This window comes from Arvicola amphibius, chromosome 14 (assembly GCF_903992535.2).
Source record: "Arvicola amphibius chromosome 14, mArvAmp1.2, whole genome shotgun sequence".
Lineage (NCBI taxonomy): Eukaryota > Metazoa > Chordata > Mammalia > Rodentia > Cricetidae > Arvicola > Arvicola amphibius.
Window position 1 is genome coordinate 16,245,794 of NC_052060.1, and position 27,743 is coordinate 16,273,536.

At 40.6% G+C, this 27,743-nt stretch overlaps 2 protein-coding genes and 1 non-coding gene across 3 annotated transcripts in view; 1 reads left to right on the forward strand and 2 right to left on the reverse strand.

The window, feature by feature from the left end:
- The window catches only part of Capza1 (capping actin protein of muscle Z-line subunit alpha 1), a 40,936-nt gene extending 16,412 nt beyond the window's left edge, over positions 1-24,524 (reverse strand). Inside the window, exons 1-5 of the mRNA XM_038310889.1 lie at positions 24,139-24,524; positions 6,894-6,957; positions 5,114-5,165; positions 2,033-2,096; positions 1,093-1,299 (exon numbers count right to left, since the gene is read on the reverse strand). Of these exons, the coding sequence (XP_038166817.1) occupies positions 1,093-1,299; positions 2,033-2,096; positions 5,114-5,165; positions 6,894-6,957; positions 24,139-24,177 (426 nt within the window). The 5' untranslated portion in view covers positions 24,178-24,524. The remainder of the gene's footprint in view (positions 1-1,092; positions 1,300-2,032; positions 2,097-5,113; positions 5,166-6,893; positions 6,958-24,138) is intronic.
- LOC119801553 lies at positions 5,349-5,456 on the reverse strand. Its single transcript, XR_005283236.1, has one exon. It is a non-coding gene; the product is annotated as a U6 spliceosomal RNA (small nuclear RNA).
- Positions 24,308-27,743, forward strand: part of St7l (suppression of tumorigenicity 7 like) — a 65,853-nt gene continuing 62,417 nt past the window's right edge. The window contains exon 1 of the mRNA XM_038310888.2: positions 24,308-25,099. Within this exon, the coding sequence (XP_038166816.1) occupies positions 24,886-25,099 (214 nt within the window). The 5' untranslated portion in view covers positions 24,308-24,885. The remainder of the gene's footprint in view (positions 25,100-27,743) is intronic.

Below are 27,743 nucleotides of genomic sequence, written 5' to 3' on the forward strand. Positions count from 1 at the left end.
GTGGTTTAAGCTTGTAATACCAGTACACAAGAATCTGAGGCAGGAGGATCACCTCAAATTCAAGGCCAGATTAGGCTGTAGAGTGAGGTCCTATTTAAAACAAAAACAAGAGGAAAAGTAGGAAAGCTAACATAGTCCCAGTTTCTACACTTAACTTGTCATATTACAGCGTATTATTTCAACACATCACATTTTACATGTTATAAACAGATACAATTTGTCAGCTAGAAAGCTAAAAACGCAGGCAGGCCTGATGTAAGCCTGGATTCCCAACCTGGGCAACTAAGACAGAAAAAGACAAGATTCAAGGTCAGCTTGGATTATAGAATAAGTTTCAACTTAGTGAGACACTGATTCAAAACGATACAGATAAGTGGCAGAATGCTTGCCTAGCATGTACCAGTCCCTAGGTTCAGCTTACCAAAAAAAAAAAAAAAAAAAAAGTAAAACACATTAAAACTAAGCATGATGCAACCAACTATAATATACAGACATCTTATATTATTGTGTACTGAGGTTTTTAAAATTTTTTTATCTACAGCTGGAGAAATGGTTCATGAGAGCATGTACTACTTTAGTAGAGGACCCAGGTTCAGTCTCCAGTATCCATATCAGGTGGCTCACAAACACTTGTAACTACAGGGAGCCAATACTTCTGGCTTGGGCTGGAGAGATGGCTCAGCGGTTAAGAGCACTGACTGCTCTTCCAGAGGTCCTGAGTTCAATTCCCAGCGACCACATGGTGGCTCACAACCATCTGTAATGAGGTCTGGTGCCCTCTTCTGGCCTGCAGGCATACACACAGACAGAATATTGTATACATAATAAATAAATAATTAAAAAAAAATACCTCTGGCTTCCAAGGGCACTTGTACTCACATACAACCTCTACTCTCACTTACATATATAATTAGAAATAATAAAAGGAAATCTTTTTAAAAGAACTTTTCATATACTTATATTCCTTTAGAAATGATTTAGGGAAATAACCATAACCAAAAGAAAAGAAGTGATGTCTGGTGGCCAAAGCTTCAAAAGGATAAGGTAAATATAAGAAAAAAAAAGCCGGGAAGGACCAGGCAGATACTTAACAGTAGAGAAGCCGTTGGAATAATGCTCTTTCACATAGGCTCTTAAAGCACTGTCACAGGATTCTCTCCAGGACTTCAACCCTCCGTCCACATCTTCTGGCTGGGGGTCACTCGCTTCTTTCCGTAAATGATCAAACTTAAAGGAAATTTTGTGTCTTGGATCTAAAAATCTGCTGTTACCAAGGTCGCCGTGCTCTGTAATTAAGACCTTCCAGAGAAGAATTACAAATATGAGTAACTCTATAAAAAAAAGACAATTCTTGTCATGTTTTGCAAAAAGAAATAATAATAAATATCCTAGGAAAGATAACTTTTCACTTCTTTTCTTTTCCACATTGACTTTTAAACCAAGTATCATTTTTATTCTCATAAAACACATTTCTAGACAAACTTCTCCTCCTTCCAACAATACTTTATTTTTTATTTCTATCTAATGTATTTTCCATGTGTTTATCTATTCCTAGCTATAATACCAACTTTAACATATTCATTTTCACATATTTATGAAACTTCTCAGGGCCACTGTATTATTGTAAGCACTTAAGAAATAGAGCTACATAGTTCATAAATGTGTTAAATGAAATCTTTTTGTCATACCTATCTCCTAACTAGCAAATTCCTCAAATAACTTAAACTAGTACAAATTTAATGTCTCCTGGTATTTTTGCTAGATATTCTTTCTTGGTAGCTCTCTGGAACCCAGGGGTTGTATATGCACAGCTTATATCTGAGTTACATATCAAGTCAATGGCATTCTTTTCTCTATTAAAAAACTACCTAGTAGTACCAGAAAGAGAAAGAATCTCTTAATATAGAGACCACTTTAAAACCTAAGACATAACTATATTTGGCACCCAGCTTACCATCTTTCTACATCTCTATCACTTGCCAACCACTGACTATCAGATTGTTTAACCATCTTAAGGAACAGTTATTATTACCTGGTCATCATAGCCTTCTATCTTCACAGGTGTGAACTGATCCATGTTATACTGAGCAAATGCACTATTAAAAAAAAAAGAATTGAAAAGTAAATAGTATCTCCTGTTTACCAGTTTCTTAATCCAAAAACTTTGGAATTATCCTTAGCTTTTCTTTCTCTGACATTTGACATTCAACCCACCAGTTCTATGGTAACTATGATCAAAGTCTGACTCCCTCATGTCTACTGTTTCTGCTCTAAATTACATCTATCTTTCAACTACTGTCTTGCTTCATTCAGCCTCTACCCTTTACACAGTTATCAGAATACATAGCTGGTGATCACTGTAAACCTTAAGTCTTACCATGTCATTCTCTGCTTAATACTCTTAACAATGTCATCTCACTCAAAATGAAACCCCTCTTCAATGTGACCTATAATATCCTACTTATACCAGAAAAGCTGGGCACTATCAGGGAATGGTTCTATGGTTAGAAGCATTGGCACCAAAATAATAGGAAAGAAGGTAAATCCTAGGCCAATCTAATGCATTATCTATGTATATTTTATACCCAGCTATAATAAGTCTCCTTCAGTTTATAAAGGAAGCAATAATGATGGAGAGGATAACTGAAACACCATGTACTAGACAACAGAAAGAGTCTGACCAAAAGACTAAAGCATTTTAATCCAGAAATAAGGTGAACTTTTCTTACCCATAAGAAAAAAAATCAAATTATTTGGGCACAGGAAAATTCTCCTTTAACAAGTAGGTTCTCCAGAAACCTGAAATCTCTAAGAATTTGAACACACACACAGAGCTTTAGTGTCTGTCAGTATAATTAAACCAGCAGACACATCTGAACTATGTATGGACATAACCAGTACTAATTAGAAATAAGGACAACTACTGTGTTTGTTTTGAGTTAGAGCACCGTTCCTCGACCTATGGGAGGGGTGGGAGGAGGATCATCTTTGCACAAGGGTCACCTAAGACTATCTGCATATCAGATACATTATGTTTCATAATAGCAGCAAAATTAAAGTTATGAAGGAGCAATGAAAATAATTTTATGGTTGGGGGTCACCACAATGTGAGGAACTGTATTAAAAGGTCACAGCATTAGGAAGGTTGAGAACCACTGAGTTAAAGAGTTTTAATCTGTAGCCCAGGCTAGCCTTGAACACATGTCAATCCTCCTGTTCTCACCTACGAAATTCTGAGATTGCTTGCACTAGCATAGTATGCCTTCAAGCACTTCTGAGTGATATTCTACCCTCGTATCAGAAGTAATATGTTGAGAGTTATACAGAGTTTCTTCAATGTGGACCTTAGTTTCCTAAGTAAATTATATCTAGCCATGAAGAGAATTACAGCGATGGTCTTGAAATCCTAGATCAAAAGAATCTAGTCCCAAAAGTATCATGGACAGGGCAAACGATTGTTTACTAGGTAACAAATTCAAACAGATTATATAGCATACCCAAATAACTTTGTGATAGTTGTATGCTTTGCATCAACATGTTCTTGTACGCCTCCCACCCTCTCCAGCCCACCTTTTTCCAGCAATATTCAATTCAGGTTTCCTCTTTACAAAGAGACTTTGGGCCAGTTGTGTAGACAGTAACTGAAAGGGAATTTTGGGAAGAACAGAGCAGAGTACCAATAAAGCCAGATAACATGGGCCCTTAAAAGTCATTGTTTGTATATGGCTCTAAAAGAAGAATCAACAAGCAAAACAAACAAGCCCTATCACTATGTTTTTGAAGAAAAAGAAGACTGAAAATACTATTTTTTTGTGCATGACATCTCACTTGCTTGTCTAGAACTTGCTGTGTAGCTGAGGTTGGTCTTGAGTTCCTAACTCTCTTGCCTCTGCCTTCTAAGTGTGGGGATTACAGACATGCACCATTCAACCTGGCTGGAACTGGTATTTTAGTAAGATTAGTTCACCTGTCAGCAATTGGGATTCAGAGACCAGGGAGAATAATAATGACTTTATCCTGTAATTAGTTATTATTTGTGAAGCTTTATCAATACTTATTAACAGGCTAACTTTTCTATAAGTAGCAGTTTAAAAAGATTCCACATTATGTCTAGTCATGGTAGCACACACCTGCAATCTCAGCATTGCAGAGGCAGAGGGGCATAGAGTCAGAGAGCCAGAGAGGCAGGGGCAGAAGGGTAGAGAGCCAGAGGGGCAAAGAGACAGAGGAGCAGAGGCAGGATTGCTTTGAGGCCAAGTATTAGGCTGGCCTGGTCTACATAGCAAGTTCAGATCAGCCTCAGCTACATAATGAAACCTTGCCTCCCAAAACTAAAAACACAAAACAAAACAAAAACTGTGTGAACTAGGAAAATTTTGCTTTAATGAGAAAAATCTAGGCAAAACCAAAAATTAGCAATTTCATACATTAAGTTTTAAGAAAACAAAAGTTTTAGGGGGAACATGTTTCCTCTACCAATTTGAGAGAGAGAGAGAAAGAAAAGTAAACAAGACATGGTTTGGCTATGAAGCATCACCACAAACGGTTCTCAACTGTTTCCTAGGTAACAGCTCTTAGAACAGTTTTCTATAGTGAAAGAGACTGTCTTGGCTTGGTTTGGAAGGTCTAGTCCCCAGTCAGCAATAATTTTAGGAGGTTCCAGAAACATAAGGAAGTAGGCCCTAGCTGAAAAAGATGGGAGGATGTCCTCAGGGTTGTACTTGTGCTTTCTGTCTGCCATTAAGTAAGAAATCTCTGTCACATGTTTGCGACACCATGATGGTCTATCTAACCCTGGGCCAAAATCAGTAAGGCCATAGACTATGAACTAATAAAACTGTTAGTCTAAACAAACAAACAAATAAAAAAATAGTGAACTTCATTTAGGACTCACTAACACAAAGATTAACTGCTTTAGTTTGAAGTGTCTCAAACTAGGTTTGCAAAGGACTAGTTTACTGTCACCACAGATTATCCAGTGGCAGAATTCGTAAGTGGATGAACGAGATTGTTGGTTTGCAGTGCTGACCTGTACTGAGGACCTCACACACACAGGCTAGTCAAGCTCTCTGTCAGAGCTGCACTCCCAACCGTGGGCTTAAGAGGTACTTACTGTGCTGCCCCTTCCCTGAGGAGATTGTCATTATTAAGTAGTAGTCGGACATCTGAGGAAGAAAGCATTGGAATACATTGAGTACAGAACGAACTCAAGAAATTTTGGTCCATTTCTAGAATATATTTTTAAAATTCAGGGCTTGCAAGATGAATCTTTATGTATACCCCATGTATGGAAATTCTAAACATCCTAATGAGTAATGGACACTAATGTCCATAGGTTCCTATGGAATTATGCCTAAGGTTGAGTCTGAACTTTTTTTTGTCATCTTTGCGCAGGGGCCATGCTAATCTTCTCTGTATCGTTCCAATTTTAGTATATGTGCTGCCGCAGTGAGCACGAGTCTGAACTCTTGATCCTCCTGCCTCCTTCTCCCAAGTGCTAGGATTACAGGTGTACACAACCATACCTAGCAAAGAACTATGGGAAACCAAGACCTCTTTTTATGTTTTGAGTTTGGTCTCACGCTGTAGTTTGGGTTTCCCTGAATTTGTAATCATCCTCTGTCAGTATCTTAAGTGCTGGAATTATAGGTGTGCACCACCACATCCACCTAATGTCTAATAGATGAAAATCTGGATGAGATGATAAAGGTGGATCTATAAATTTATTTAGTAATTTTTCTGGTTTTGTTTTGGAAACAAAAGCTCATTCTGTACCTTAAGCTAGCCTGAAACGAAAGTAATTCTCTTGCTTTAGCCTCTTGGGTACTGGAATTACAAGCAGGGGTCACCATTTCTGGCTGAATCTGAATCTTTTTCTTTTTTCTTTCTTTCTTTTTTTGTTTTTGAAACAGTGTTTATCTCTGTAGCCCTGAATATAGTAGATCTTGCTCTGTAGATCAGGCTGGCTGTGAACTCAGAGCTCTGCCTGATTTTGTTCCAAAGTGTTGGAATTAAAGTGTGCCACCACTGCCTGGATGAATCTGAAATGTTAATAAACTTCAGACAGAATCCGTACAGGCACAATAGTACTGAGAAATCCCTTTATTAGGGGACTTCGTGAGGAAAGGCAGTGAGAATTGAAGCTTTCACTTATCATGATAAAACTAAAGGCATAGGAGGAATCAAAAAGTAAAAATTTAAAAAGTCAATTTACTGTCATTTTTTAAAAACATGAAGCTATTTTAAAATTCTATTCACTTATTTTTTAGTTTTGAGACAGTTTTTAGTCCAGGTTTTACTGGAACTTGCAGCAATCCTTCAGCATCCTTAGTGCTGGGATTGCAGGTGCGAGCCATGAAGACAGCCAGTTTCCTTAAGTCTTTGTTTACTTGGGAGTGACATCCTAATTAATGGAGGAGGCAAAATTAAGTATCTGATTCAAAGCTAGAGCTAAATCCTAACTTTTATATTTAGTTGCTGAGTGGCCTTGAACAAATTATTTCAATGTTTCTAAATGCTGATTTCTAGCAAAGCTGTAACAGGTCATCAAGAATCAGGAGACAACAAGCACTCACAGCTAGCCATGTTGGTGTACACCCATGTTCTAGCACTCAAGAGTTCAAGGCCAGTCTGGGCCACAAAAGACCAAAATTTAAAAGAAGGAAGAGCTGGTGAGATGCCTCGGCAAATAAAGGACTTTGCTTCTAGGCTGAGGACGTGAGTTCAGTTCTCAGGACCCACGTGGTAGAAGAAGAGACTGACTCTCACAGTTTGTCTCCCACCACCAAAATAAATAAATGGAATAAAAATTTAAAAAGAAAGAAAAGGGGGAAAGCTAATAATGACAATAATTAAGGAAGGCTTAGAACAGCTCAATATTAATCTTTACTTACCATTGAATACTTCATTAAACTCCCCAGGGGGTGCATGAGTGATAAATTTAGCGGCTATGCGTACCTAAAGAAAATAAAATTTATTGTAAGTTTATTGTGAAGAGAAACAAACAGCTGGGTATAGCTGGGCACTGTCTAATCCTAGCACTTAAGAGACACAACTTGGAGGATCTTGAGTTGAAGGCCAGCCGGGCAATATAGTAAGACTGTATGTATTTACCTCTTCCCAATATCCCCCACAAAAGCCCAACGAGACAAACAATTTTTTTAAAAAAACAAAACCAAAACATGTAAATGCTATTAACAAATCATAAAAATTTTGTGTTATTTAAAAAAAAATTCACACACATGCAGTGCCCATAGAGGCCAGAATAGGAAGTCATATCCCCTAGAACTGGAGTTACAGACAGCTGTGAGCTGGCATGTGGGTGCTTGGAATGAAATCCCAGTCCTCTGGAAGAGCAGCCGGTGTTCCTAACCTAATCTTTCTAGCACCATTGTTTCTTTAAAGATTTTTTTATTTTTATTAATATGTGCATGTGTCTGTATATGTGCCTATATGTTCTGGTGGTACCCAGAGGCCAGAAGAGGGCATCATTGGAGCTGGAGTTACAGACAACTGTAAGTCATCCATTACCAGCAATGCATCTCTGACCATCTGCAAGAGCAGCAAAGACTTCCCTGCTGGACCATCTCTCCAGCTGTTCTCCAATTGCTTTTTGCAACAATATATCTTGTAGCTCAGGCTGGCTCAAACTTGCTGCATAGTGGCATTGACTACCCTTCCCTCTACAAGGATTATAGGTGTGCACAGCCAGTTCTATGTGATGTTAAGATATAATTCAGGGCTTTATGCACACTAAGCAAATACTCTACCAACTGAGCTACTTTCCCTGACTACAATATCTCTTGAAATAAAAAATTTAAAGCTTTACTGTTTAGAAGCCTTTAAATTTTCTTTCTGCAAAACATCCTAAAGCTGTTTCTATCAATATAGATATACTTTTTAATATATGTACTAAGTAATTTTGAATTTTTAAAAATTTTTAAATGTGTGTGTATGTGTGTGTGTGTGAGAGAGAGAGAGGGGGGGGGGGAGGGAGGGAGGATTATGGGAACCACATGTGTGCAGGAGGCTGAGGAGTCCAGAAGAAGGCAACAGATCTGACAAGGGGTTGTGAATAGCCTTATGGGTGCTGAAAAATGAATCCCTAAGTGGGTCTTCTGCAAGAACAGTAAATACTCTTAACCACTGAGCTATATCTCTAGCCCTTTGAATTTTTGTTTAAACACTAATAATCAGCTTTGGTCAAAATATAAAACAATCACAAATAAATCAAGCTATAATCTCTCAGAAACATTTTAAGCAAAATTAAATATTCCAAACAAAGTAAACACCAATATCAAATTGCAATTATCTAAATGCAAGACTTAGCACTAAGGACGTGATTTACAAATTAAGAGGAGGGAAGTCATATGATCATCCCAAATCTTATTGAAAAACAAAACAAAACAAAACAAAACATAATATCTTAGAATCCAACCAATTACTCGTTTTGGAAGCAACACAGAAAGTTTCCTTAACCTGATAACTGGCTAGAATTCTAAGGTAACCTACATATTAAAGAAAATTAGCACTGTCACCAATTTTGAAATCTAGACAAAGCTGACTTCTATCACTTTTACTACTCAGCTCTATATGACAGGCATAAAGCATTATTATGGAGAAACTTCTATTACTCATTGTGGCCTTCCTCTTCTGTCCTCTATCTAAGGCTATCCTCCCCATCGTGATCAGTTACTAGAAATGCTAGAATGTTAGGATCTATTCTGCATCTCATTTCTTCTTCTATACTCAACTTTCATCTTATGCTCTGGGCAGTTCCATTTTTCAGTCCACTAACATGCTCTTCAGCTATGCCCAGTTTGCTATTCAGATAATTATTTTAATTCTCCCAAGTTTCCACTGTTCTGATTTTTAGTAATTTCCCTTTATGTATACAATTATCCCCATGAGGGCATTAGTCATTCTTGTTTGATGCTCCTTTAGCTTTCCTGTTCATTTTACCTAGAGCCTGTCTCTAGTTCTTTGAAGGGCAAGGCTAGGCTTGCTGCTTCTGATCAGGGTGCAAACACTTTACCTTTTCTGGGGGTAGGGAGAGCAGGATTTCTCTCGGTACAGCACTGGCTGTCCTAGAACTCACTCTGTAGTCCAGGCTGGTCTCACTCACAGAAATCCATCTGCCCCCTACCCACCAAGTGCTGGGATAAAATTACAGGTATGAGTCACCTAGCATGAACACCTTATCTTCTGAGTAAGCCTAAAGATTACCTTTAGAGCTGCAGGCCTCTCTTTTTTTTTTGGATGTTTGGAAGGGGTTGAGATGGGACCTCAGCCCAGTCTGACCTCAAACTCAGTATGTGGCTCAGGCTGGCTTTGAACTCCTGCTTCAGTCAGTTCTGGGACTGCAGGTGTTAGACACTGTGACTAGCTCAGTGTTCATTCTCAATGCTATATTCTGAGAATAAACACTGGTTTTGGTATAGCGTACCCTAAATGGAAGAAAGCTCAGCTGGTATGTTTTAAGACTGTCTGGGTCCTTTCCTCCTTATTCCTGGAGTTCCTTTAGATGTGCTTCTATTTGCCATGACAATATCTTCATATAGATATCTAATAGTTATAAAATCAGCTCTCTCTGACTCTCCTGGAACTAGCTTTTTAGACCAGGCTGGCCTTGAACTCACAGAGATCCACCTGCCTCTGCCTCCAGAGTGCTGGATTAAAGGCATATGCCACCACTGCCCGGCTGCTCCCCGATGCTTAATGTGCCACATGGGAAAATGTTAAAATCACAGAGGTAGAGCAAAGATAATTATCTAATAGATAAGGCAGTTCCTATTTCCAGATTAGCACACTTCATACAATTTTAAGTTCTTTATGGTCACATCAAAGTCCAGCCATTTTCTGTGTGTATATACACAGGTATGCATCTGTCATGGTAGGTATGTGGAGGGAGGTCAGAAGACAACTCTTCAGAGTTGGTTCTTTCCTCCACCTTGTGGCATCCAGGGAAGAACTCAAGTTCTCAGGCCTGTATACAAATACAAGATGATCCACTGGGTCATCTCACAGGCCTCCAAGCCATTCTTAAGCAGAAAAACCTGTCTCACGAACCTTTTGAAAATGAGCTGGACACTGGTACACTACTTAAGCATAAATGGGAGCCGGCAAGATGGTTCAGTGAGTAGAAGCACTTGATGCCAATCTGTGCTTGATGCATTCAGAATCTACACAGTGGAAGCTGAGAACTGAATCTCTCAAACTGTCTGCTAACTTCTACATGTGCAAGTACACATTCATGCAAATCCACCCTGAACAAGTAAGTAAAATGTTTAAAATTATAGCATCAACAGGAAAACTTAAAAAAAAAAAAAGACAAAACAAAATCTAAATGTAGCGGCTCACTCATGAGTGTCCTATAACCAGCATTTGGGAGCTGAGACAGTCTGGGTGACACTGAGAGATATTCAAGCCAGCCAGAGTTACTGTGTAAGAAACCCCATAAGACTAAATGTTGAAATATGATTTTCTAATGTATATCTTCCTTAGCATATAAAACAACAGTTGGCTGTTGGTATCGTAAGTTAAGAAATTTGTATATCTCTTTGAACAATGAAATGTTTTCTTTCTTTCATTTGTTTGTTTTTTGAGAGTTTCTCTATGTAGTCCTGATGTTCCTGGGACTAGATCAGACTGGTTTCAAAATCAGAGATCCAGCTGCCTTTGCTTCCCGAATGCTGGGATTAAAGCTGTGCAGCACCATGTTTATCTGTGGCATAAGAGCTGAGTGGTCATGGTCAAATTTTGTCAGTGTGTTTCTCATGACACCACAAAAACGTGAAACTCCCCTCAGGAAAAGTACTTATATTCTAAGCCTAAGTATATGCTGATTCACACAGCACTTAAATTACATCTTCCAGCCAGCAGTGGCAGCACAGCCCTTTAATCCCAGCACTCATTCAAGGCCAGCCTGGTCTACAGACCTAGTTTCAGGACAGAAAGGGCTATGTAAAGAAACTGTATCTTGAAAAACAAACAAAACAAAAACAAAGACCATAAAATAAAAACAAATCTAAAATAAAAAATTCGAGGATGGTAAAAGAACGAATTGAGGCGTTGTGAAAATGCTGGCGGCAGCAAGGAAGGCTCTTAATAGTCACTCCTTGACCTTCTATAGATATTCCTTTCCTATCTATAGAGTGTTGCATGCTTGACAGTTTAGGCTCAAATGAGAGTAAGTTGAAAAAGAAAAGTAAACCAAAAGTTCTCACCTATTCTCTAAAGAGAGTAGCTCAAGTATGTAACAGTGAGGGAAGAACACCAAGCAGCAGTATTACATTCTGGTTCAAGTGCTAGAAAAAAGCAACCTCCCTGCATTTGAGACCATCAAGAACATGACAGCCTTTCGAGTGCTAAGCTGATTTTTCACTCGTTGAACACAAGGCCTAAAACCAGGTCAAAGTAGTAAGAATTTATATCCCAGTTTAAATTAAATACTAAAGTCAGATCTTTAGCCCACCAGGCCCCTCCATCTCAACTCTATTTCCTACCACTTAGCTTCTGGATCTGTCTGCTTTAGAACGACTGAAGTTTTTGCTACTTTTTGTCAAGAATAAGCTACTAGAGCAGTGGTTCTCAACCTGGAGGTCTACTGGTCCTTTCACAGGGGTTGCCTAAGACCACCTGCATATCAGATATTTACATTACGATTCACAACAGTAGCAAAATGACATCTCCTTTCTAGGCTTTACCTGTGTTTTTCCTTCAAGGAAATTGTCATCACTAAACATTTAACTGTTTATTGCCCAGTTCCTCCAAAAGAATTTGCAGAGCACAGAGCAGGGATCAGCAAATAGCTAATGCAGAGGGCAGAGGCAAGTCACATGTTTTCTGTCCCATAAAATAAGCAAATATGATGGTAACCAAGAAACCTTTGCATGCTAAAATTTATATTTCATGAAATTTTTACACAAGATATTCTTTTGGTATCATTCAAGCTTTGTAAAAGCAAATAGAGAACTAGATTGTCCCAAACCTTGTTGGGCAGTGGTCGCGCACACCTTAAATCCCAGCACTTGGGAGACAGAGGTAGGCAGATCTCTGTGAGTTTGAGGCCAGCTTGATCTACAGAGCTAGTTCCAGGACAGGTAGGGCTGTTACACAGAGAAACCGGGTCTATAAAAACCAACCAACCAACCAACCAACCAACCAACCCAACCAACCAACCAACCAAACAAACAAACAAAACAACCAAACAAAACAAACCCACAAACCTTTAGCACAAAGCTTAAGAACCTGTTGCATCAGTTCACTGTTGTACAACCCAAACTAAGACCTGGTGCGTGCCTTATGCTAACTGTAAAGCAATGAGTACTACTCTACTGTTCGCACAACTTTCATTCAAGCTTCTCTTTTGATCTTTATTAAGGTAAGCAGGAAAGACACCATGACCCAGAGTATGCCTAGCCTGAGGTGATGGAGGAGGGTCATCTGTCTATGTGTTACTTTCATTGGTTAATAAAGAAAACTGCCTTGGCCCTTTAATAGGACAGAAAATTAGGTAGGTGGAGTAGACAGAACAGAATTGTGGGAGAAAGAAAGCAGAGTCAGGCAGACGCCTCAGGCAGTCGCCATGGCTCTCCTCTCCGAGATGAATGCAGATTAGAGTCTTTCCCGGTAAGCCACCACTTCGTGGTGCTACACACATTATTAGAAATGGCTTAATCAAGATGTGAGAGTTAGCCAATAAGAGGCTGGAACTAATGGGCCAAGCAGTGTTTAAATGAATACAATTTGTGTGTTGTTATTCCGAGGCACAAGCTAGCCAGGCGGGATGAAAAGCAGGCCTGCCCGCCGCTTCTTCTACACTGAGGGGTGGAGAGGAAACTAAAATCTAGGCAATTGACTATAATATGTATCAAGAGAGAGTAAAATTCCAGAGTATTTAGTGTGTCATAGATTTAGCTTTGTCATTTTAATTTTTCATGTGGTATGTGTGAAAGAGGGAGGGAGAGAGGGGTAGAAGTGGAGGGTGGAAGAAGGGGAGAAAAGGAGATTTTAAATTGCCTTTTTGTTGTTTTGTTGAAACAAGTTCTTGCTCTGTAGCACAGGGTGAATTTGTGGAAATCTTCCGGGATTAGAGATGTGATGTGCCAGTCCTGGCTCTAGATTTTTTTTTAAAGCAAGAATTGACTCAAAGCTTTGCTTTTGAAATTTGTATCTCTAACAAAATTGAGAAAGAGGTACAGGTAAAATAATAAAGAGAAAATTTTAAAGTCAAAACATTATCATCTTGCTTCAAAACTTGAGTGGTGGATGGTTCAGTGGATACGGATTCTTTTTCCAAGCCTGATGATCAAAGTTCAATATCTAGGACACACACAGTGGGAGAAGTGATTCCTACAAGTTGTCTTCTATTAAACTTCATCCTCGTTTAGTCCTCCTTAAAAATACTTATGTGGCTGGTATAGTGGCACACAGTTTTAATCCCAGCACTTAGGAGGCAGAGGCAGGGGATCTTTGTGAGTTCGAGGCCAGCCTGATCTACAAAATGAGTTCCAGGACAGCCAAGATTGTCACACAAAGAAAACCATCCTGAAAAACAAACAAATAAATAAATAATACAATTTATTATGACTGCTTATTAAGTACTGAGCTTTCAAAATTCATTATCACTGCCTATTAAGTACTTAGCTTTCAATTTATTTATTTTTGTGTACGTATGTTTGCCGCTGGCTATAAACCCCAGCTGTCCTTACTATATTAGGATTTGAGTATAATCTTTCCTGTATCACAACAATCTTGCATGGTATCTTATCATTTTAACATGTACCAAATATTTTTTCCTTACTAGGAGTTACCATTGTATGTTATAACAATTTATATCATGCTGTCTAAAAATGATGTACTTAAGCAGAAAGTTTACTACATGGGGAAAAAAGAAACTGGGCTTGGTGGCACACGCCTTTAATCCTAGCTCTCGGGAGGCAGAGACTGGGGATCTCCGAGTTTGAGGCCAGCCTACATATCGATCACACAGTAAGCTCCAGAGCAGCTAGGACTTCACAGAAAGAATCCTCTCAAACAAAAACAAAACAGTTGTCTATTTTATAGTTATCATTCCCAACCATTTCCATGTAATTCCATGCAATTTAAGCACCAAGTTAGAAGAAAATCATCCCTTAGTTCTCATTCTGGGTTCTAAACCATGCAGAATTTTGATAAGGTTTCTGAACATGTATCCTAAGTGTTCATTTAGGCATTTAAAGTGAATGCTATGACTTGTTTGAGTAAATAAAATTTAAAGTATTTGGTCAATCTCAGTAGAGATTAAGCCAAGTCTTATCATAAATGCAGCATGTATGTAGAAAGGGATGGAAACGACCCTAGTGGTTTACTTATAAGATCTACCTGAATATTTAAAGAACTAAGACAGGACAGAAAGACAAGAAAACTGTGGGGACATGAAGGCAAAATACTCACATACATAAAATTAAATAAATCTTCATAAAACATTTTAACTATTAAAAATGTTTGAGAGAGAGAGGTCTGACCTAGACAGAATCAGTATTTTCCGAGAAACGTAACTAAGTTAACAAGAGCAAAAGCACAGCAACACCTGAGATCAGAGTGTCCTAGAGAAATGATGTGGTTCCTAACTCAGAGGGTAGAGTTAGCACTGCAGGCTTGTGCTGGATGGTAACAACACAGGGGGAAGCAGCATTTGCCTTCAGGATCTGGTCCATATGTTTATGACATTCTAACAGAAAGGTACCTCCTCCTCCCCATAAACCAATTTTACTTTTTCTTGTTACTGGGAATTAGTGTTATTCCATTTTTACAATTTGTTTCTTCAGCTTAGCCAATATAAGTCCCTGAAAGAGATAGATTTAGTATCCTGATAAATCAAACTATTTAGCATATTAGGCAGAGAATTAAGATTTGAAACACTGCAAGTTCATTGTTTTTGGATGATATAAAGAATTATCAGAATACTTACTAAGAATAAATTCCTGACCACTGATTCCAGAAATTCTGATTCAGTAGGTCTAGGACAGAACCTAGAAATTTGCTTTTGAAAGAAACTCACCAGAAATTCTCAAAGTGCCTTTTAGCACATTTTATGCAAGAATTTCTGGTGGCATACTTAAAGAAGCTCAAAAGACCACTACTTTGATTTAACAACACTTATGATGCCATCAGAGCATCTGGCTATCTCAACAGCTATGCAGGTATTTATGTTGGCATGGTACCAACTTGTTCTGTTGTTAGGTCTATGCTAGGCATCTCTACTCACCTTCTACCACCTATGCAAAAAGTCAAGGTCCTAAGGAGGAAACAAGCTCTAAGGCAGATTGCCAACTGTAGTGGCATTCCATTATATTTTACTAAAGACTGCCTGAAAATATGAAAGTAAAAAAGTCCCACTGGCCAGCCTTATAGACCAGATTATGATAACACACACCTTTAATCTCAGTAGCCACATATGCCACGCACCTCTGATCCCAGTAGCCACCCTAGCTGCCATAAATATTGGGTGGTGCATGCCTTTGATCCCAGCCCTAGAGAGGAGTACAAGACCGGGCGAGACAGCTTTCAGATACAGTCTCATTCTGAGATTCCAGGAGATAGAACTGCCATTTCAGACTGAGATCGAGGTAAGTGCCAGTAACTGGCTGTTTTACTTTTCAGATCTTCAGGTTGAACCCCAATTTCTGACCCTGAGTTTTTATTAATCGTACATCAGACAATATTGTATGCACTCTGCTAATTATTAGTTCTGGACAGTTGGTCCTTTGTTGTTGTTGTTCTTTGTCTTTTTAAGCGTCCCTTTACTCCTAGGGATGTTTTTGACAGGAATGCACATTTATAAAGGACCTAACACATAATAAGTACTTAAAAGGTTATCTCAATGCAAAAACAACTCACAAGAAAAAGTCCCTCCATTTCAAAAGCCCACCACCTATCTTTGATGCAGCCTTCTTGCTATTATGCTACACCATGTCTGACATAGCAACATACAGTTCACTCAGATGAATATTTCATCTCATAGTGACTTAAAATATGCATGTGCAAGCAATGGTAAAGATAAATTTTACATACTGCTCAAAACTGAGTAACAGAGCTGTGAAGAATTTCTAGTAACCCTGGAAAGGAAAGAAAGGCTAGTGGCAGAGAGAACAATTACACATGCTTAAGCATAGTGTGAAAGGAGCCTGGAGAAATGTCTCAGAGCTGAGAGTACATACTGCTCTTGCAGATCTGAGTTCAGTTCCCAGCTCCCACGGGGAGTGGGGCAGGAGGACTCCAGCTACATGGGATCATGGGATCCAACACCTGGACTCTCAGGGCACCTACACTCATGAGGACATATCTCCCTTCCCACATATACCACAATTTTAAAAAAAAAACAATAATGAAAATATCCAAAAATCTTGTTAAAGAGTCAGGAGTGGGGATGTATTCCTTTAATCCCAGCAATTGTGAGACAGGCAGAGGCAGGAGGATCTCTGTGAATTTGAGGCCAGCCTGGTTTATGTAGCAAGTTCCAGGACACATAACAGAGGGAACCTGTCTCAAAAACACAAAATAAACAAGTAGTCCTCTTGGAGGCAGATTTCTTTGAGTTCAAAGACAGCCTGGGCTACAACACACAAACAAAAGGGCGGGGGGGGGGGGGGGGGGGGTGTTGGTTGGCTCAACAGGAAAGGGCACCTGAGCAAAGAAACTACAAAAAAAAAAAAAAAAAAATGAAGGGATAAATAGCTCAGTGGTGGAGTGTTTGCCAAACATACAGAGATATACAAACAATGAAAAGTAAAAGCTCCCATCCCCAAAGAAAACAATGGTAGAAGGAATGTGGACAGATTAAGTGGAAAGTAGAGATAGGATGTGGTAGTAAATGCTTATAATCACAGCATTTGTGAAGTGGAGGCCGGAGGATCATCCTTTTATACAAGTTCCAAGCCGGCCTGGGCTACATGAGACCTCAGCGGTTAAGAACACTGGGTGTTCTTCCAGAGGACCTGGTTCAATTCCCAGCACCCACATGGCAGCTTACAACTGTCTGTAACTCCAGTTCCAGTGGATTCAACACCAATGCAAACAAACAAAAACAAAACAAACAAGACAAAAACAACAAAGGAAAAAGGGTCTTTTGGGCTGGAGATAGAGTTCGGTGGAAGGATGCTTCCTTAGCACTCACAGGGCACCATGTTCAATCTCCATCACCAAAAAGTAGAAAAATGAAGGGATGAATAGAAAGGTGAAGTTGCAGAGCTTTGATGAAAATGAAGCAGTCAAACATAAGGAATAGCTCTGCAAACCATTTGGTTTGAACTATACAAGTATGTGTGTGTGATGTTTTATTCGAAAGAGGGTCTCACTATGCAGCCATTGGGGCCAACTGGTCTGGCCTTGAACTTTCAAAGATCTCCCTGCCTCTGCCTCAAAAGTGCTGGGATCAAAGGTGTACCTGGCCTACATACAATCCTTTTGTATCAATGTACTTGACAACCTAAGGCCCTCAACCAGAATCTACTAGGCACACACACATATCCCTCTTCTAACAGCCCACCTAGCAACCTGCTGGCCAACTAGGACTTGCACTCATTCCAAGTAAGCTTCTTCTCCCCTAGACAAATCAGCAAAACTCCTCTTTCAGAACATCTCAGGAAGGGAAGACATGAAGCGGACTGATATCCAACCTAATTAGTTTTGGATGCACATTTCCAATAAGGTAAACTGTGACCTCTAAGTGAACTTTTGGGGAAAATCTTATTTACCACCTTACGACTAAGAATAATTGGGGATGTGAATAAAATCAAATCAAACATATCATGGGATGGGACAAACACACTGATGTGCAAAGACTAATATAACCCAACATTGTCAATCAAAAAAGAGAACCAATTAGATCCATCCCCTAGTACCCAAACTCCTTCCTACTTTAGAAACCATAAAAGCAGCCCCAGGGCCCTTGAGTATTCTCACTCATTTGGCCAGTTGTAAAGAGCGACCGTATTTCTTTCAGATTTGTGTGATGGTTTCGTTCTTCAATTACATTTTCTTCCACTGCAAATCTTCATGTTTATTTTAATTCCTGGAAAATAAGATGCCAAGAACCTGGAAACACCAGGTGCAGACACTGACCGCATGGGTAGGTAACGAAGGGAGAAAAGGCATAGTACATGGATATTGAAATCTAGTTTAAAAAAAATACCCAAGTAGTCTTTTGTCTTTGCTATTATGACTAATTTCCTCTATCGACAGTTTTCAATTTCATGATCCATATAAGGACTTTATTTATTTTTGGCTAGGAGATTTAAGAAATTTGTACATGGGACATAGGAAAGCACAAATAATGCCTCCTTGTATGAACTTTTTCCTTCCTTCCTTCCTTCCTTCCTTCCTTCCTTCCTTCCTTCCTTCCTTCCTTCCTTCCTTTATTACCTCTAAAGGAGATGACTCACAGTCAACAAAGGAAATACTTCCCTCAGGGTCTCCGAGGCTCCTTACAGGTACACCTACACAGCTACAGTGGCATCTACAAGGTGTTGCAGCTTCACAGAGATCTACTAGGAAAAAGCTGCCCGGCCGTGTTTGGAGAGGGGGGTGTGAATGTTCCCAGCAGTGGCATGGCAGAGCACGGTAATGGCAGCAAATGCTCAGACATAACGACACACAAAAAGGCACTCAAATCATAGAGACATTTTTGGAGGTGACATTAGAGACTGTCAGAAATACTTAGGGGAAAGTTTACTTCATAAGGGCCAAGGGAGGAATTAACGAAGCTGTATTCTTCATACAATCAAGACTTTAACTACATTGTGTTCTTGGTGCTGTGCTAAGCACTAGATAAAAAGGCACAATTCCAGTTACCAAGGAACTCTGCCATTATCAGAGCAAGCAAAGGAATGCAGACAATCTAAGAACCTCCGGAACACTTTAATGTTTCAATTTTTTTAAAGAGAAATTTCTTTATTAGTCGAGAAAGCTCAGGAAACCTTGTTGGAGCACTCTGACCTAATTCTCCCCAGTTTAGAAGGAAACAGGCGCACCAACAATCTCCTAACACTTGGAATCATTCTGTTCTGCCATACCACAATACTTTATTTATAGTTCCTTAAGTGGTCCCCTCTGTCTGGGTTTTCACTCACAGTTCATGGAAAACAGTGTAGTAAAAAAGGGATGGCCGAGACAGACAAACCCGAGGTTTACATTTTATGACTAATTATACTACCCCATTTAGCACCAAAGCTGGGTCCAATAAGAGTTAAATGTTCTAGAAGAAATCATAATACACCTATAGTCACATGAATTATAGCTGTTTAGGTTTTGTTGTCTGGTTCAGGATTTTGTAATGACCTATAAGACTACTAACAGCAGAGCTAAGGAGAAAGAAGGATGAAAATGCTAAAATGAATGTTAACTAATGACTTCTCAGTCTTGGCAAATAAGGCTCAGAGCTTACTTCATCCTACAAAGATTTAGCTCATCCTGTAAAGTATATAATTGAGGATATCCAGCTTAAAAGTAGATTTTCCTGAGCTCTAACAAAACTCTTAAATCCTAGTTTCTATTTACAAGATTTAAAAACTTGCTATTATTAAAGTAGGGAAAGGGTGTGCATTTGTCAAAGCCTATGTGTGGATGTCAGGGGACAACTCTGTGAGGTCATTTCTTTACCTTTACCTTTACATGTGTTCCAGATACTGAACTCAGGTTGCCAAGTTTGCCCAACAAGCACCTTTACCCACTGAGCCATTCTCTCACTGGTCCTATTTATGCTTTTTTACCACTCTACTAAACAGTTTGATAAAACTGTTTCAAAAGAGAGGAGGAGAAGGAGAAGGAGATGGAGAAGCAGTAGCAGATAGTTGGGCACAACGGTTTATGCTTTTAATCCCAGCTTTCTGGAGGCTGAGACAGTTCAAGGCCAGCCTTGGTCACATATCCAATTCCAGGCTAGCATGAGCTACATACTAATAATATCTTGCTTTAGAAGCAAAACAAAGCAAACGGACAAAAAGCTTTAAAAAACAAATGCCTTAAACCAGGTGTGATGTGCAATAATCTTGGGTCTGTAATCCCAGCACCCCAGGAAGCTGAAAGAGGAGTACCTAGAGAATGTGAGGACAACCTGAGCTACAGAACGAGACTATTTCAAATCTCAAACATCCAATGGAATAAACAAAAACCAAACAAATTCTTACAAAGGACACCAACGTCTAGATTAAAAGCATACAGATGCCCTTCTCAGTATTTTTAAGGTGTATGCACATATTTTACTCATTAGGAAGACACACTAATCAAATTCTCCTCATTGTTGGGGGGCTGGGCAGAGGAAGAACATTAAAAAAAACCAACAAACCAATGCTGAATCATGAATAAAGAAAACAGATAAGGCAGAGAACTCAAAAAAGTAATTCATGGCACACCTCAAACTTCCTAATTGGGTCATCTGGTCTTAGTAAGCTTTTAAAACTAAGTTAACTGAAGAGCAAAAGTACCTAGACTAGTCTCCAGAAACTCGACAGCAGGATAAGACTAGAGCATTTCTCTGCCTGTTACTACACTTCTCACTTCCTGCTTTCTTTAGGCAGCTCATTCTGACCATTTCAGGTAACAACGCAGAAGTGAAAAAACCAACTTCCTCTTTAAAAGTGATAAGAGTTTTGGCAGCTGGTTTAAAAGTGATTTTACTTGCTTTTTAAAGAAAATCAGAGACCTCAAACGCCAAAGTTATGGAAAGCTTTACTTCTTTCAGAAAACGTAACAAAAATAAAAGTATTTCTTTTGGCATCACAACAGACATAGTTAAAACAAAGAGAACAACAAAACACTATCCACCCCAAATGAAACGCACTGAAGTCTTCAATAAGAAAGAAGAAAATGGAAATCCTAGATTTTCTTAGAGAAGGGATTGGTCCTAGGGGCTCTGCAGGTGCCGGGCAAGTGCTCGACCACTGACCTCTATATTCAGCCCATCTCCCATCCCTTTTTCTTTTTCTTTTTTTCACTTCATTTTTGAGACAGTCTCATCAAGTTTTCAAAGTTGTACTTCAACTTGCTTTGTAGCCTGAACAGACCTTAAATTTTTCTATCCTCTTGCCTCAGCTTCTGAAGCAGTTGGGGTTAGAGGTCTAAGCTACCAGGCCAGGGATGATTAAGAATATCTTTTATCTTGATTTTAAAATTAGTCTGTACCACTGTGCATGGTGGTTCATGACTCTAAGCTTAACACTGAGGATCCCAAGACAGAGGATCACCTTAAGTTTAAAGCCTGGGCCGTGCGTGAGTTCCAGATTAGCTTGGGCTACAGAATCTGGAATGTTTCAAAATAAATTAATTTAATTAATTAAAAAACCAATCTAAGTAAACAAATTGATGATCAACGCAAAAATTTCTGCAAGGGTACTTGCTTATGAATTCCAAGGCATTCAAATCAGTAAATATCTTGGAAAAAAATCTTTTCTCAAAATGCACCCCCCTCCTTTTTGTGAAAGGGTCTCCTTCATATAGGCTAGTCTTAAACTCCCTGTTACCAAGGATAAGCCTGTATTCTTAATCCTCTTTGTCTTTACCTCCCAAGAGCTGGGATTGTTACAGACAGACACCATTGGACCCAGCCTTTCTCCCAACCTTTTCTCAATTCAGATAAAATCAATCTGAAGGTTATAAGAAGCAGACCAAGGTAAGAAGCCCCCAGACCAGGAAGTCTTCCAAAGCTCTTTCTTTCTGCCATAGATTTCAAGAAGTATGACTGTGTCTGTCTGGGGAAAGGAATCTAATAGAACTCCAGGAATCTCAAATCTTAAGGGGCTCTCTACATAGTCCTAGAACTCACAGGTAGACGAAGCTGGCCTTGAACTTGCCTTCCTCTGCCTCCTGAGTGTTGAGATTAAAGGTGTGTACCACCATGCCTGGCTCAAACCATAAGAATTTTTACTGTGTCATTATGCTTCATTATCTACACCAATAAATGTAGTCAATTAGAAAAAAAAAGAACTCTATTAAACCCAGCATCGTGGGGGTTTGGCTAGAATCCCAGCACATAGAAGGCAGAAGCCAGAGGACAAACTGGAGTCCACTCCAGTCTACACAGCAAGTTTCAGACCATCTAGGGTTACATAGAAAGACTCTGTCCTAAAAATACAAAACAAAAACCAAGTTCTTTACTAAAACAGGAATAAAATACATAGTTACTTCTGGGGTGGATTTACTAATTATGACTTGCTTTTTCTATCATTATTAAAAGTAAGCACCAAATCTAAATGTGATGGCATATGCCAATAAGAGCAGTACTTAAGAGATGGAGATAAGCGGGTGACGGGTGGGGGTCATCCTTGGCTATATAGTGAATTGGAGGCTTACATAAGCCACACAAGACCTAGCCTCAAGAAACAGAATAAAATTTCACTCTAACTTGATGTCGTGTGAACCCAAAGCCCTCGCCTTAGAATAAACATTTTGTTATAGTTTTCGTTCCACTGTTGAGATATATCTGTTTCATAAGTCTTTAACATTTATGATGCTCAATCTCCAAATAAGAGAAAACAGCGCTCATGTGTTATTTGTTGGCTTTTTATTTTTTGTGAAGCTGATGCTGAAGTTCAAACACAGGACGCTGCGTGTGTTATGCATTCTACCAACAAACCGCCACCCTCGACCCTGTGAAGTGGTTTGTAAAGGTGTTATGCACCTTTTTCAGCATTTAAAAATACACACACAGATATATGTCAAATTATTCTTTATGGAGAAATGACTAAAAAGAGTATATTCCCCTCAACAATCGCCAATATTTTCACTACTATAAGAACCCAGGCAGATTTTACAGAACACTGGAGGGTACACACTTTTTACAGTCGTTGCAGGAAAAGACAAAAGACAGATTCTTGTCCCATAAGGAGTTATCTAGTGAGACCATTCTAACTTCTACCAACCCTGAAGTGCTGTGCTTACTGAAGAGCCGGACGTTTCTTTCTTTTTCCGACAAAATGTTTAGTAAACATATGCTGTTGTCAGAAAAAGTTATTCCATGTAACTTATAAGGCACACTTGTATTTAAGTCACCTCTAGAGACCTGGGTACACAAACTGCATTCTGGCAAACCTAGCCACCAGACACAACACACAGTAGGCCATCAAAAAAGGCTAGGTATTGGGCCGGGCAGTGGTGGCGCAGGCCTTTGATCCCAGCACTCGGGAGGCAGAGGCAGGTGGATCTCTGTGAGTTCGAGGCCAGCCTGGTCTACAAGAGCTAGTTCCAGGAAAGGCTCCAAAGCTACAGGAAAAACCCTGTCTCGACCCTCCCACCCCCCCAAAAAAGGGCTGGGTACTTCACTTAGCCTGAATATGTTAATGTAAGGTTTATTTACTACCAAACTTTTCTGGAGTTGAAAAAGTGTCTACTGGCTATTCCTCACTGTTTAACAGGAAGCCAAAAACTACTCTGAAAAAAATTATAGTTAAGATTAAGAGAGAAGGGATGGAGTCACCTTGGGGACATACGTGCACACAAGACATCAGCAGCAGGCACAGAAGTGCTGGTCAAACTCTTAAGCAAATGTCCTGAGCTTTACAGATTTATTTTTATCGAATTAATTCAATCGTCACTAGCCGAGAAAAGACCAGGGTGTGTAGTTAGGTGGATAGACAACACCAGAGAACCTCTCCCTGTCAAGGAGTCGTGACAGCAAAATCACTTCCTGAGGAAGGAGGAGCAAAAGGGAAGTTAAGGAGGCTACTCTGATCAGGAAGTGACTCGTCCCAAACTAACCCCAATCAAACCTATAAATGGGGGGATGGGGTGAGCCCCAACAGCCAAAGGCGGCAAAATAACTGCTGCATGACACGTCCCAACATCACCTTCTCTTCCTCTCTTACGATTACAAAAAGGGTCTACAGATAAAAGTCAATCAGGTGAAGTTGTCTCCTCTTTTTAGAGGAAGGCTGTGCTCGGTCCGGAATGAAAAGAAGAGTTGAGGAATGGGGAACTGGGGCCACCGTGAGGCAAAGGAAAGCCCCTGGAAGGAAGAAAGCGTCCCGGGTGCAGAGGGAGTATGCCAGCACCGGGAAACGACTTTCTTTTTCCTGCGGATACCGCCAGGCTTTCCAGTGCTGCCAGCTCGGACCCTTGGGCCCCGTCGGGGGAGGAGGTAAAAGAGAGAGGCGGACCCCTTACCTTCTCCTCATCCGACACCCGATCCTCGAAGTCGGCCATCTTGGTTGCTCTGGCCCAGCCCGGCGACCGGCGCGAGGCAGGCCGGGAAGGAAGCTGAGTGGTGGAATCACCCAGGGGGCCGTCGGAAGGACCCGCCCGGAAGCTCCGGCCAAGAGGGCGCCATGTCAGTTCCGCGCGGGCGTGACAGCCCGGAGTGGGAACACTCTGGGAAGCCGGCCTTGCCCTCAAGGCCTTGGAGTCTGAACGTCCTTCTCACTGAGTTTCAGTCCTTTGCCCATTCATCCTGGGCGCTCGGTGGCGTGTCTCGACTGGCCATGGCGCCCGGGCTCCCTCTGGTCAAGTAGCAATGGTTACTCCTCTGAGTTTTCCAGGTCCCGATGGTCTCCGAGGCCGCCGAGTCCGGCGCGCTAAGAGCTGCTCGGCTCTAGGAAACACCAGTACTTTCCCAGCCCCGCAGCGGGGCGAAAGGTGACCCTCAATCTCGTATGGAACCCAAAGCATATCCCTCCCGCGCCACATGGAGTCCGCTTCCTGCAGAATCAATGCCGCCATCGGCTCCGCCCTCCTAGAGGACTAGGAGCCCCTCAGTCTGAGGACGCGCTCCGTCTCCTTCCAGATCTCGGTCCCGTTCCCCAGGACTCAGCCGTGACAGAGGCCGGCTTCCAGTCCGCCACTATCCCAGGATTCCCAACTCCGGTTTCCTGCCCTTCTCCCCTCCCAGGTCCCGGCGCCTGCCGGAGCAGCAAGATGGCGGACGGGGAATGCTTCGCGGAAGCCGCGCGGGCTGTAGGGTGTCCTCATGCACCTGCTCCAGGCTTGGGCCTGGGCCCGCCGCTGGGCTGGAAAGAGCGGCTGAAGGCCGGGCTGGCGAACTCGGGCTCCACGCTGTGGTTCCTGGCGGGGCTGGGGCTGCTTTACGCACTGAGGGTCCCGCTGAGGCTGTGTGACAACGTGACAGCGGGTGAGAGGCCCCAAACCTCCTGGACGGTCGGGGACAAGCACCAAAGATCTGAGAGATTCTCGGGGAGTCATGGAGGGCTTTGGAGAAGGAATCGGTGTTGCATGCTCCAGTGGGTTATTATTATTATTTTTTTCTCTCGGGCCACACCAACCGGGCAGCTGATTGTCAAACCTGCGCTGCAGTTTGCCGGCCCCTCCCTAGAGCGCTGAAGGCTCGCCCTCTCTATTACCGCAGGAAAAGCTACCTGACAAGCTGCAAGCTTCAGGTAGTAAGACAGAAGAGAGCGTTCCCAGACATGGACACACAGTTTGTATACATTCTTAGCATTTGCAGGGCCCCTTAAAAATCGTGCCCTTGAGTCTCCAGCTGCCAAACTTAGAGAAAGAACCCACACCCAGAAAATCAACATATCTGTAATGCAAGATAGAAAGTACTACGATTTTAGTGGACCATACTTTTATTGTAAGAGGGTTCTGTTAAGAAACGTTTTTCGTGATATTTTTTAGCCTTCAGACTTTATCCTGAATAATAAAATAGTACACGAAAGGGAGAGGGAAGAGAAGCGCAAACAGTAGGTTTGTTTAATATGTTCTTTCAGCATTTGTACAATGTTTGGTATGTAGCCTGGGCTAGAGATAAAGACTCGTAAGCAGTGTTGATCCAGGCAGATTCTGCGGATGCTATTCCTTAGCCATAAGCAGGATGAAAGCATGGGGTCCTGGGCCTTTTGTGGTGTTATTGCAGTATTTCTGCCGCCTCGGAAGAAGATCAAGTATTTCTGTTAAGTGGTGACTCTTACTAATTTTTCTGTCCTGAGAGAAGGCGCTGGTTTCCCTCTTCCAGTCCATGAGATGGCATGAGACACGGTGGGATAATGTCTTGAAATGCTTTGAACATCTTAGAGGACAGTGTCCTGCACCTATCTCATTTGTCTGCAATAGGTGGATGAAGTGCTTAATGGTAGTTTGTGTGCTCATTAAATGCTATTCGTTGAGTTTGTTGTTTATTTTTCTGCTTATTATTATTGTTGTTGCTTTGAGGCAGGATGTAGCCAGACTGGCCTTGAACTCCTGATCCTTTGAGCACCACTATAAAAGTAGTGGAAAAAGTAGTGGAATTAGAAGTTTATATTATCTAGCCTGGCTTTTCTTTTTTCCTCTCTCACTCTCTCTCTCTCTCTCCCTCTCTCTCTCTCTCTCTCTCTCTTTTTCTCTCTCTTTCTCTATCTCTCTTTTTCTTTTTTTTTTTTTGACAGTTTCTCTTTGTAACAGTCCTGGCTGAAACTCACTGAGATCTGCTTGCCTCTGCCTCCCAAGTGCCAGAATTAAAGGCATGCACCACACTGCCTGGTCCATTCTAGCCTGGCTTTTAAAAAAATATTTTATACATTGTCTCTCTGTATAGTCCAGGAAATCCTCAAGCTAGAGATCTTCCTGCCTCGGCCTCCAGAATGCTAGAATTTCAGACTTGAACTCCCAAACCTGCTAACTTTGGTTTCATTGTCTATGTTTTTAAAATGCATTTACCATTTAGTTGAACATTGATTATTACAGCTTTTTTGTTTCTTGTAAAATTCAAAATTGGGGCTAGAGATGTAGCTCACTTGGTAGAGGGCTTCCCTAGCATGCAGGAAGCTCTGGATTCAATTTGCAGCACCCACAAACCAGGAATGCTGATGCCTGCCTGTGATCCCAGCACTTGGGAGGTAAATACAGGATTATCAGTCATTCAAGGCCATTCTCAGCTACATAGTGAATTTGAGACCAGTCTGGGTTATATTAGACCACTTTTTACTTTTTATCCTTATATATTTACTAAAGATCTAGTGTAAATTGTGACTTGTGTTTTAGATTTTTAGAAAAGCAGGCTATGGTAATCTCGTTTTTGACTTTTGATTTTCTTTTTTGTTGTTTAGCTTTGTTTTTCAAGACAGGGTTTCTCTGTGTTACCCTAACTGCCCTGCAGCTCACTCTGTATCCTAGGCTGGCTTTGAACTCACAAAGATCCGGGATTAAAGAAGTGTACCACCACCTGACTTTTTTTCTTTTTTTGACTGCTAAGCCTCATTTTGATTTACTTTCTTATTTAACTAAACAGCAGTGTGTAACCCCACTTTTATATGCATGCAGAGATTCTTTGTTTGTCTTTGTTTTTCGAGACAGGGTTTATCTGTGTAGCTTTGGAGTCTATCCTGGGACTCGCTTTGTAAACCTCTGGCCTTGAACTCACAGAGATCCGCTGTCTCTGTCTCCTGAGTGCTGGGATTAAAGGCTTGTGCCACAATGGGGATTTAAAATCACCTTAAAAAAATGTGTGCTATTTGTTTTTCTAACTTTTTCAAATGAATTTCACTTTAGATATTAATATGGACAGTTATTGACTTAGGCTGACTTGTCAGCTTAGAAATTTTGAGCTTTGCAGTAGTGGAAAAGCTGTCTGCATTTAGTAGAAATTTTGAATTTTTGTCTTTTCCCGACCTAGCAACATAATCTCTGATGCTGGGCAGTAGCAGGAAACCTCTGGCTCCCACTCACCATTCATACAATGTGGAGAGTAAACAACCAATGCTGTCCAAGGTATTATGTTGCTATGCTATGGCATTTGGAAGATTAGAGATGTAACCTACATGTTTTACTTGCACTAT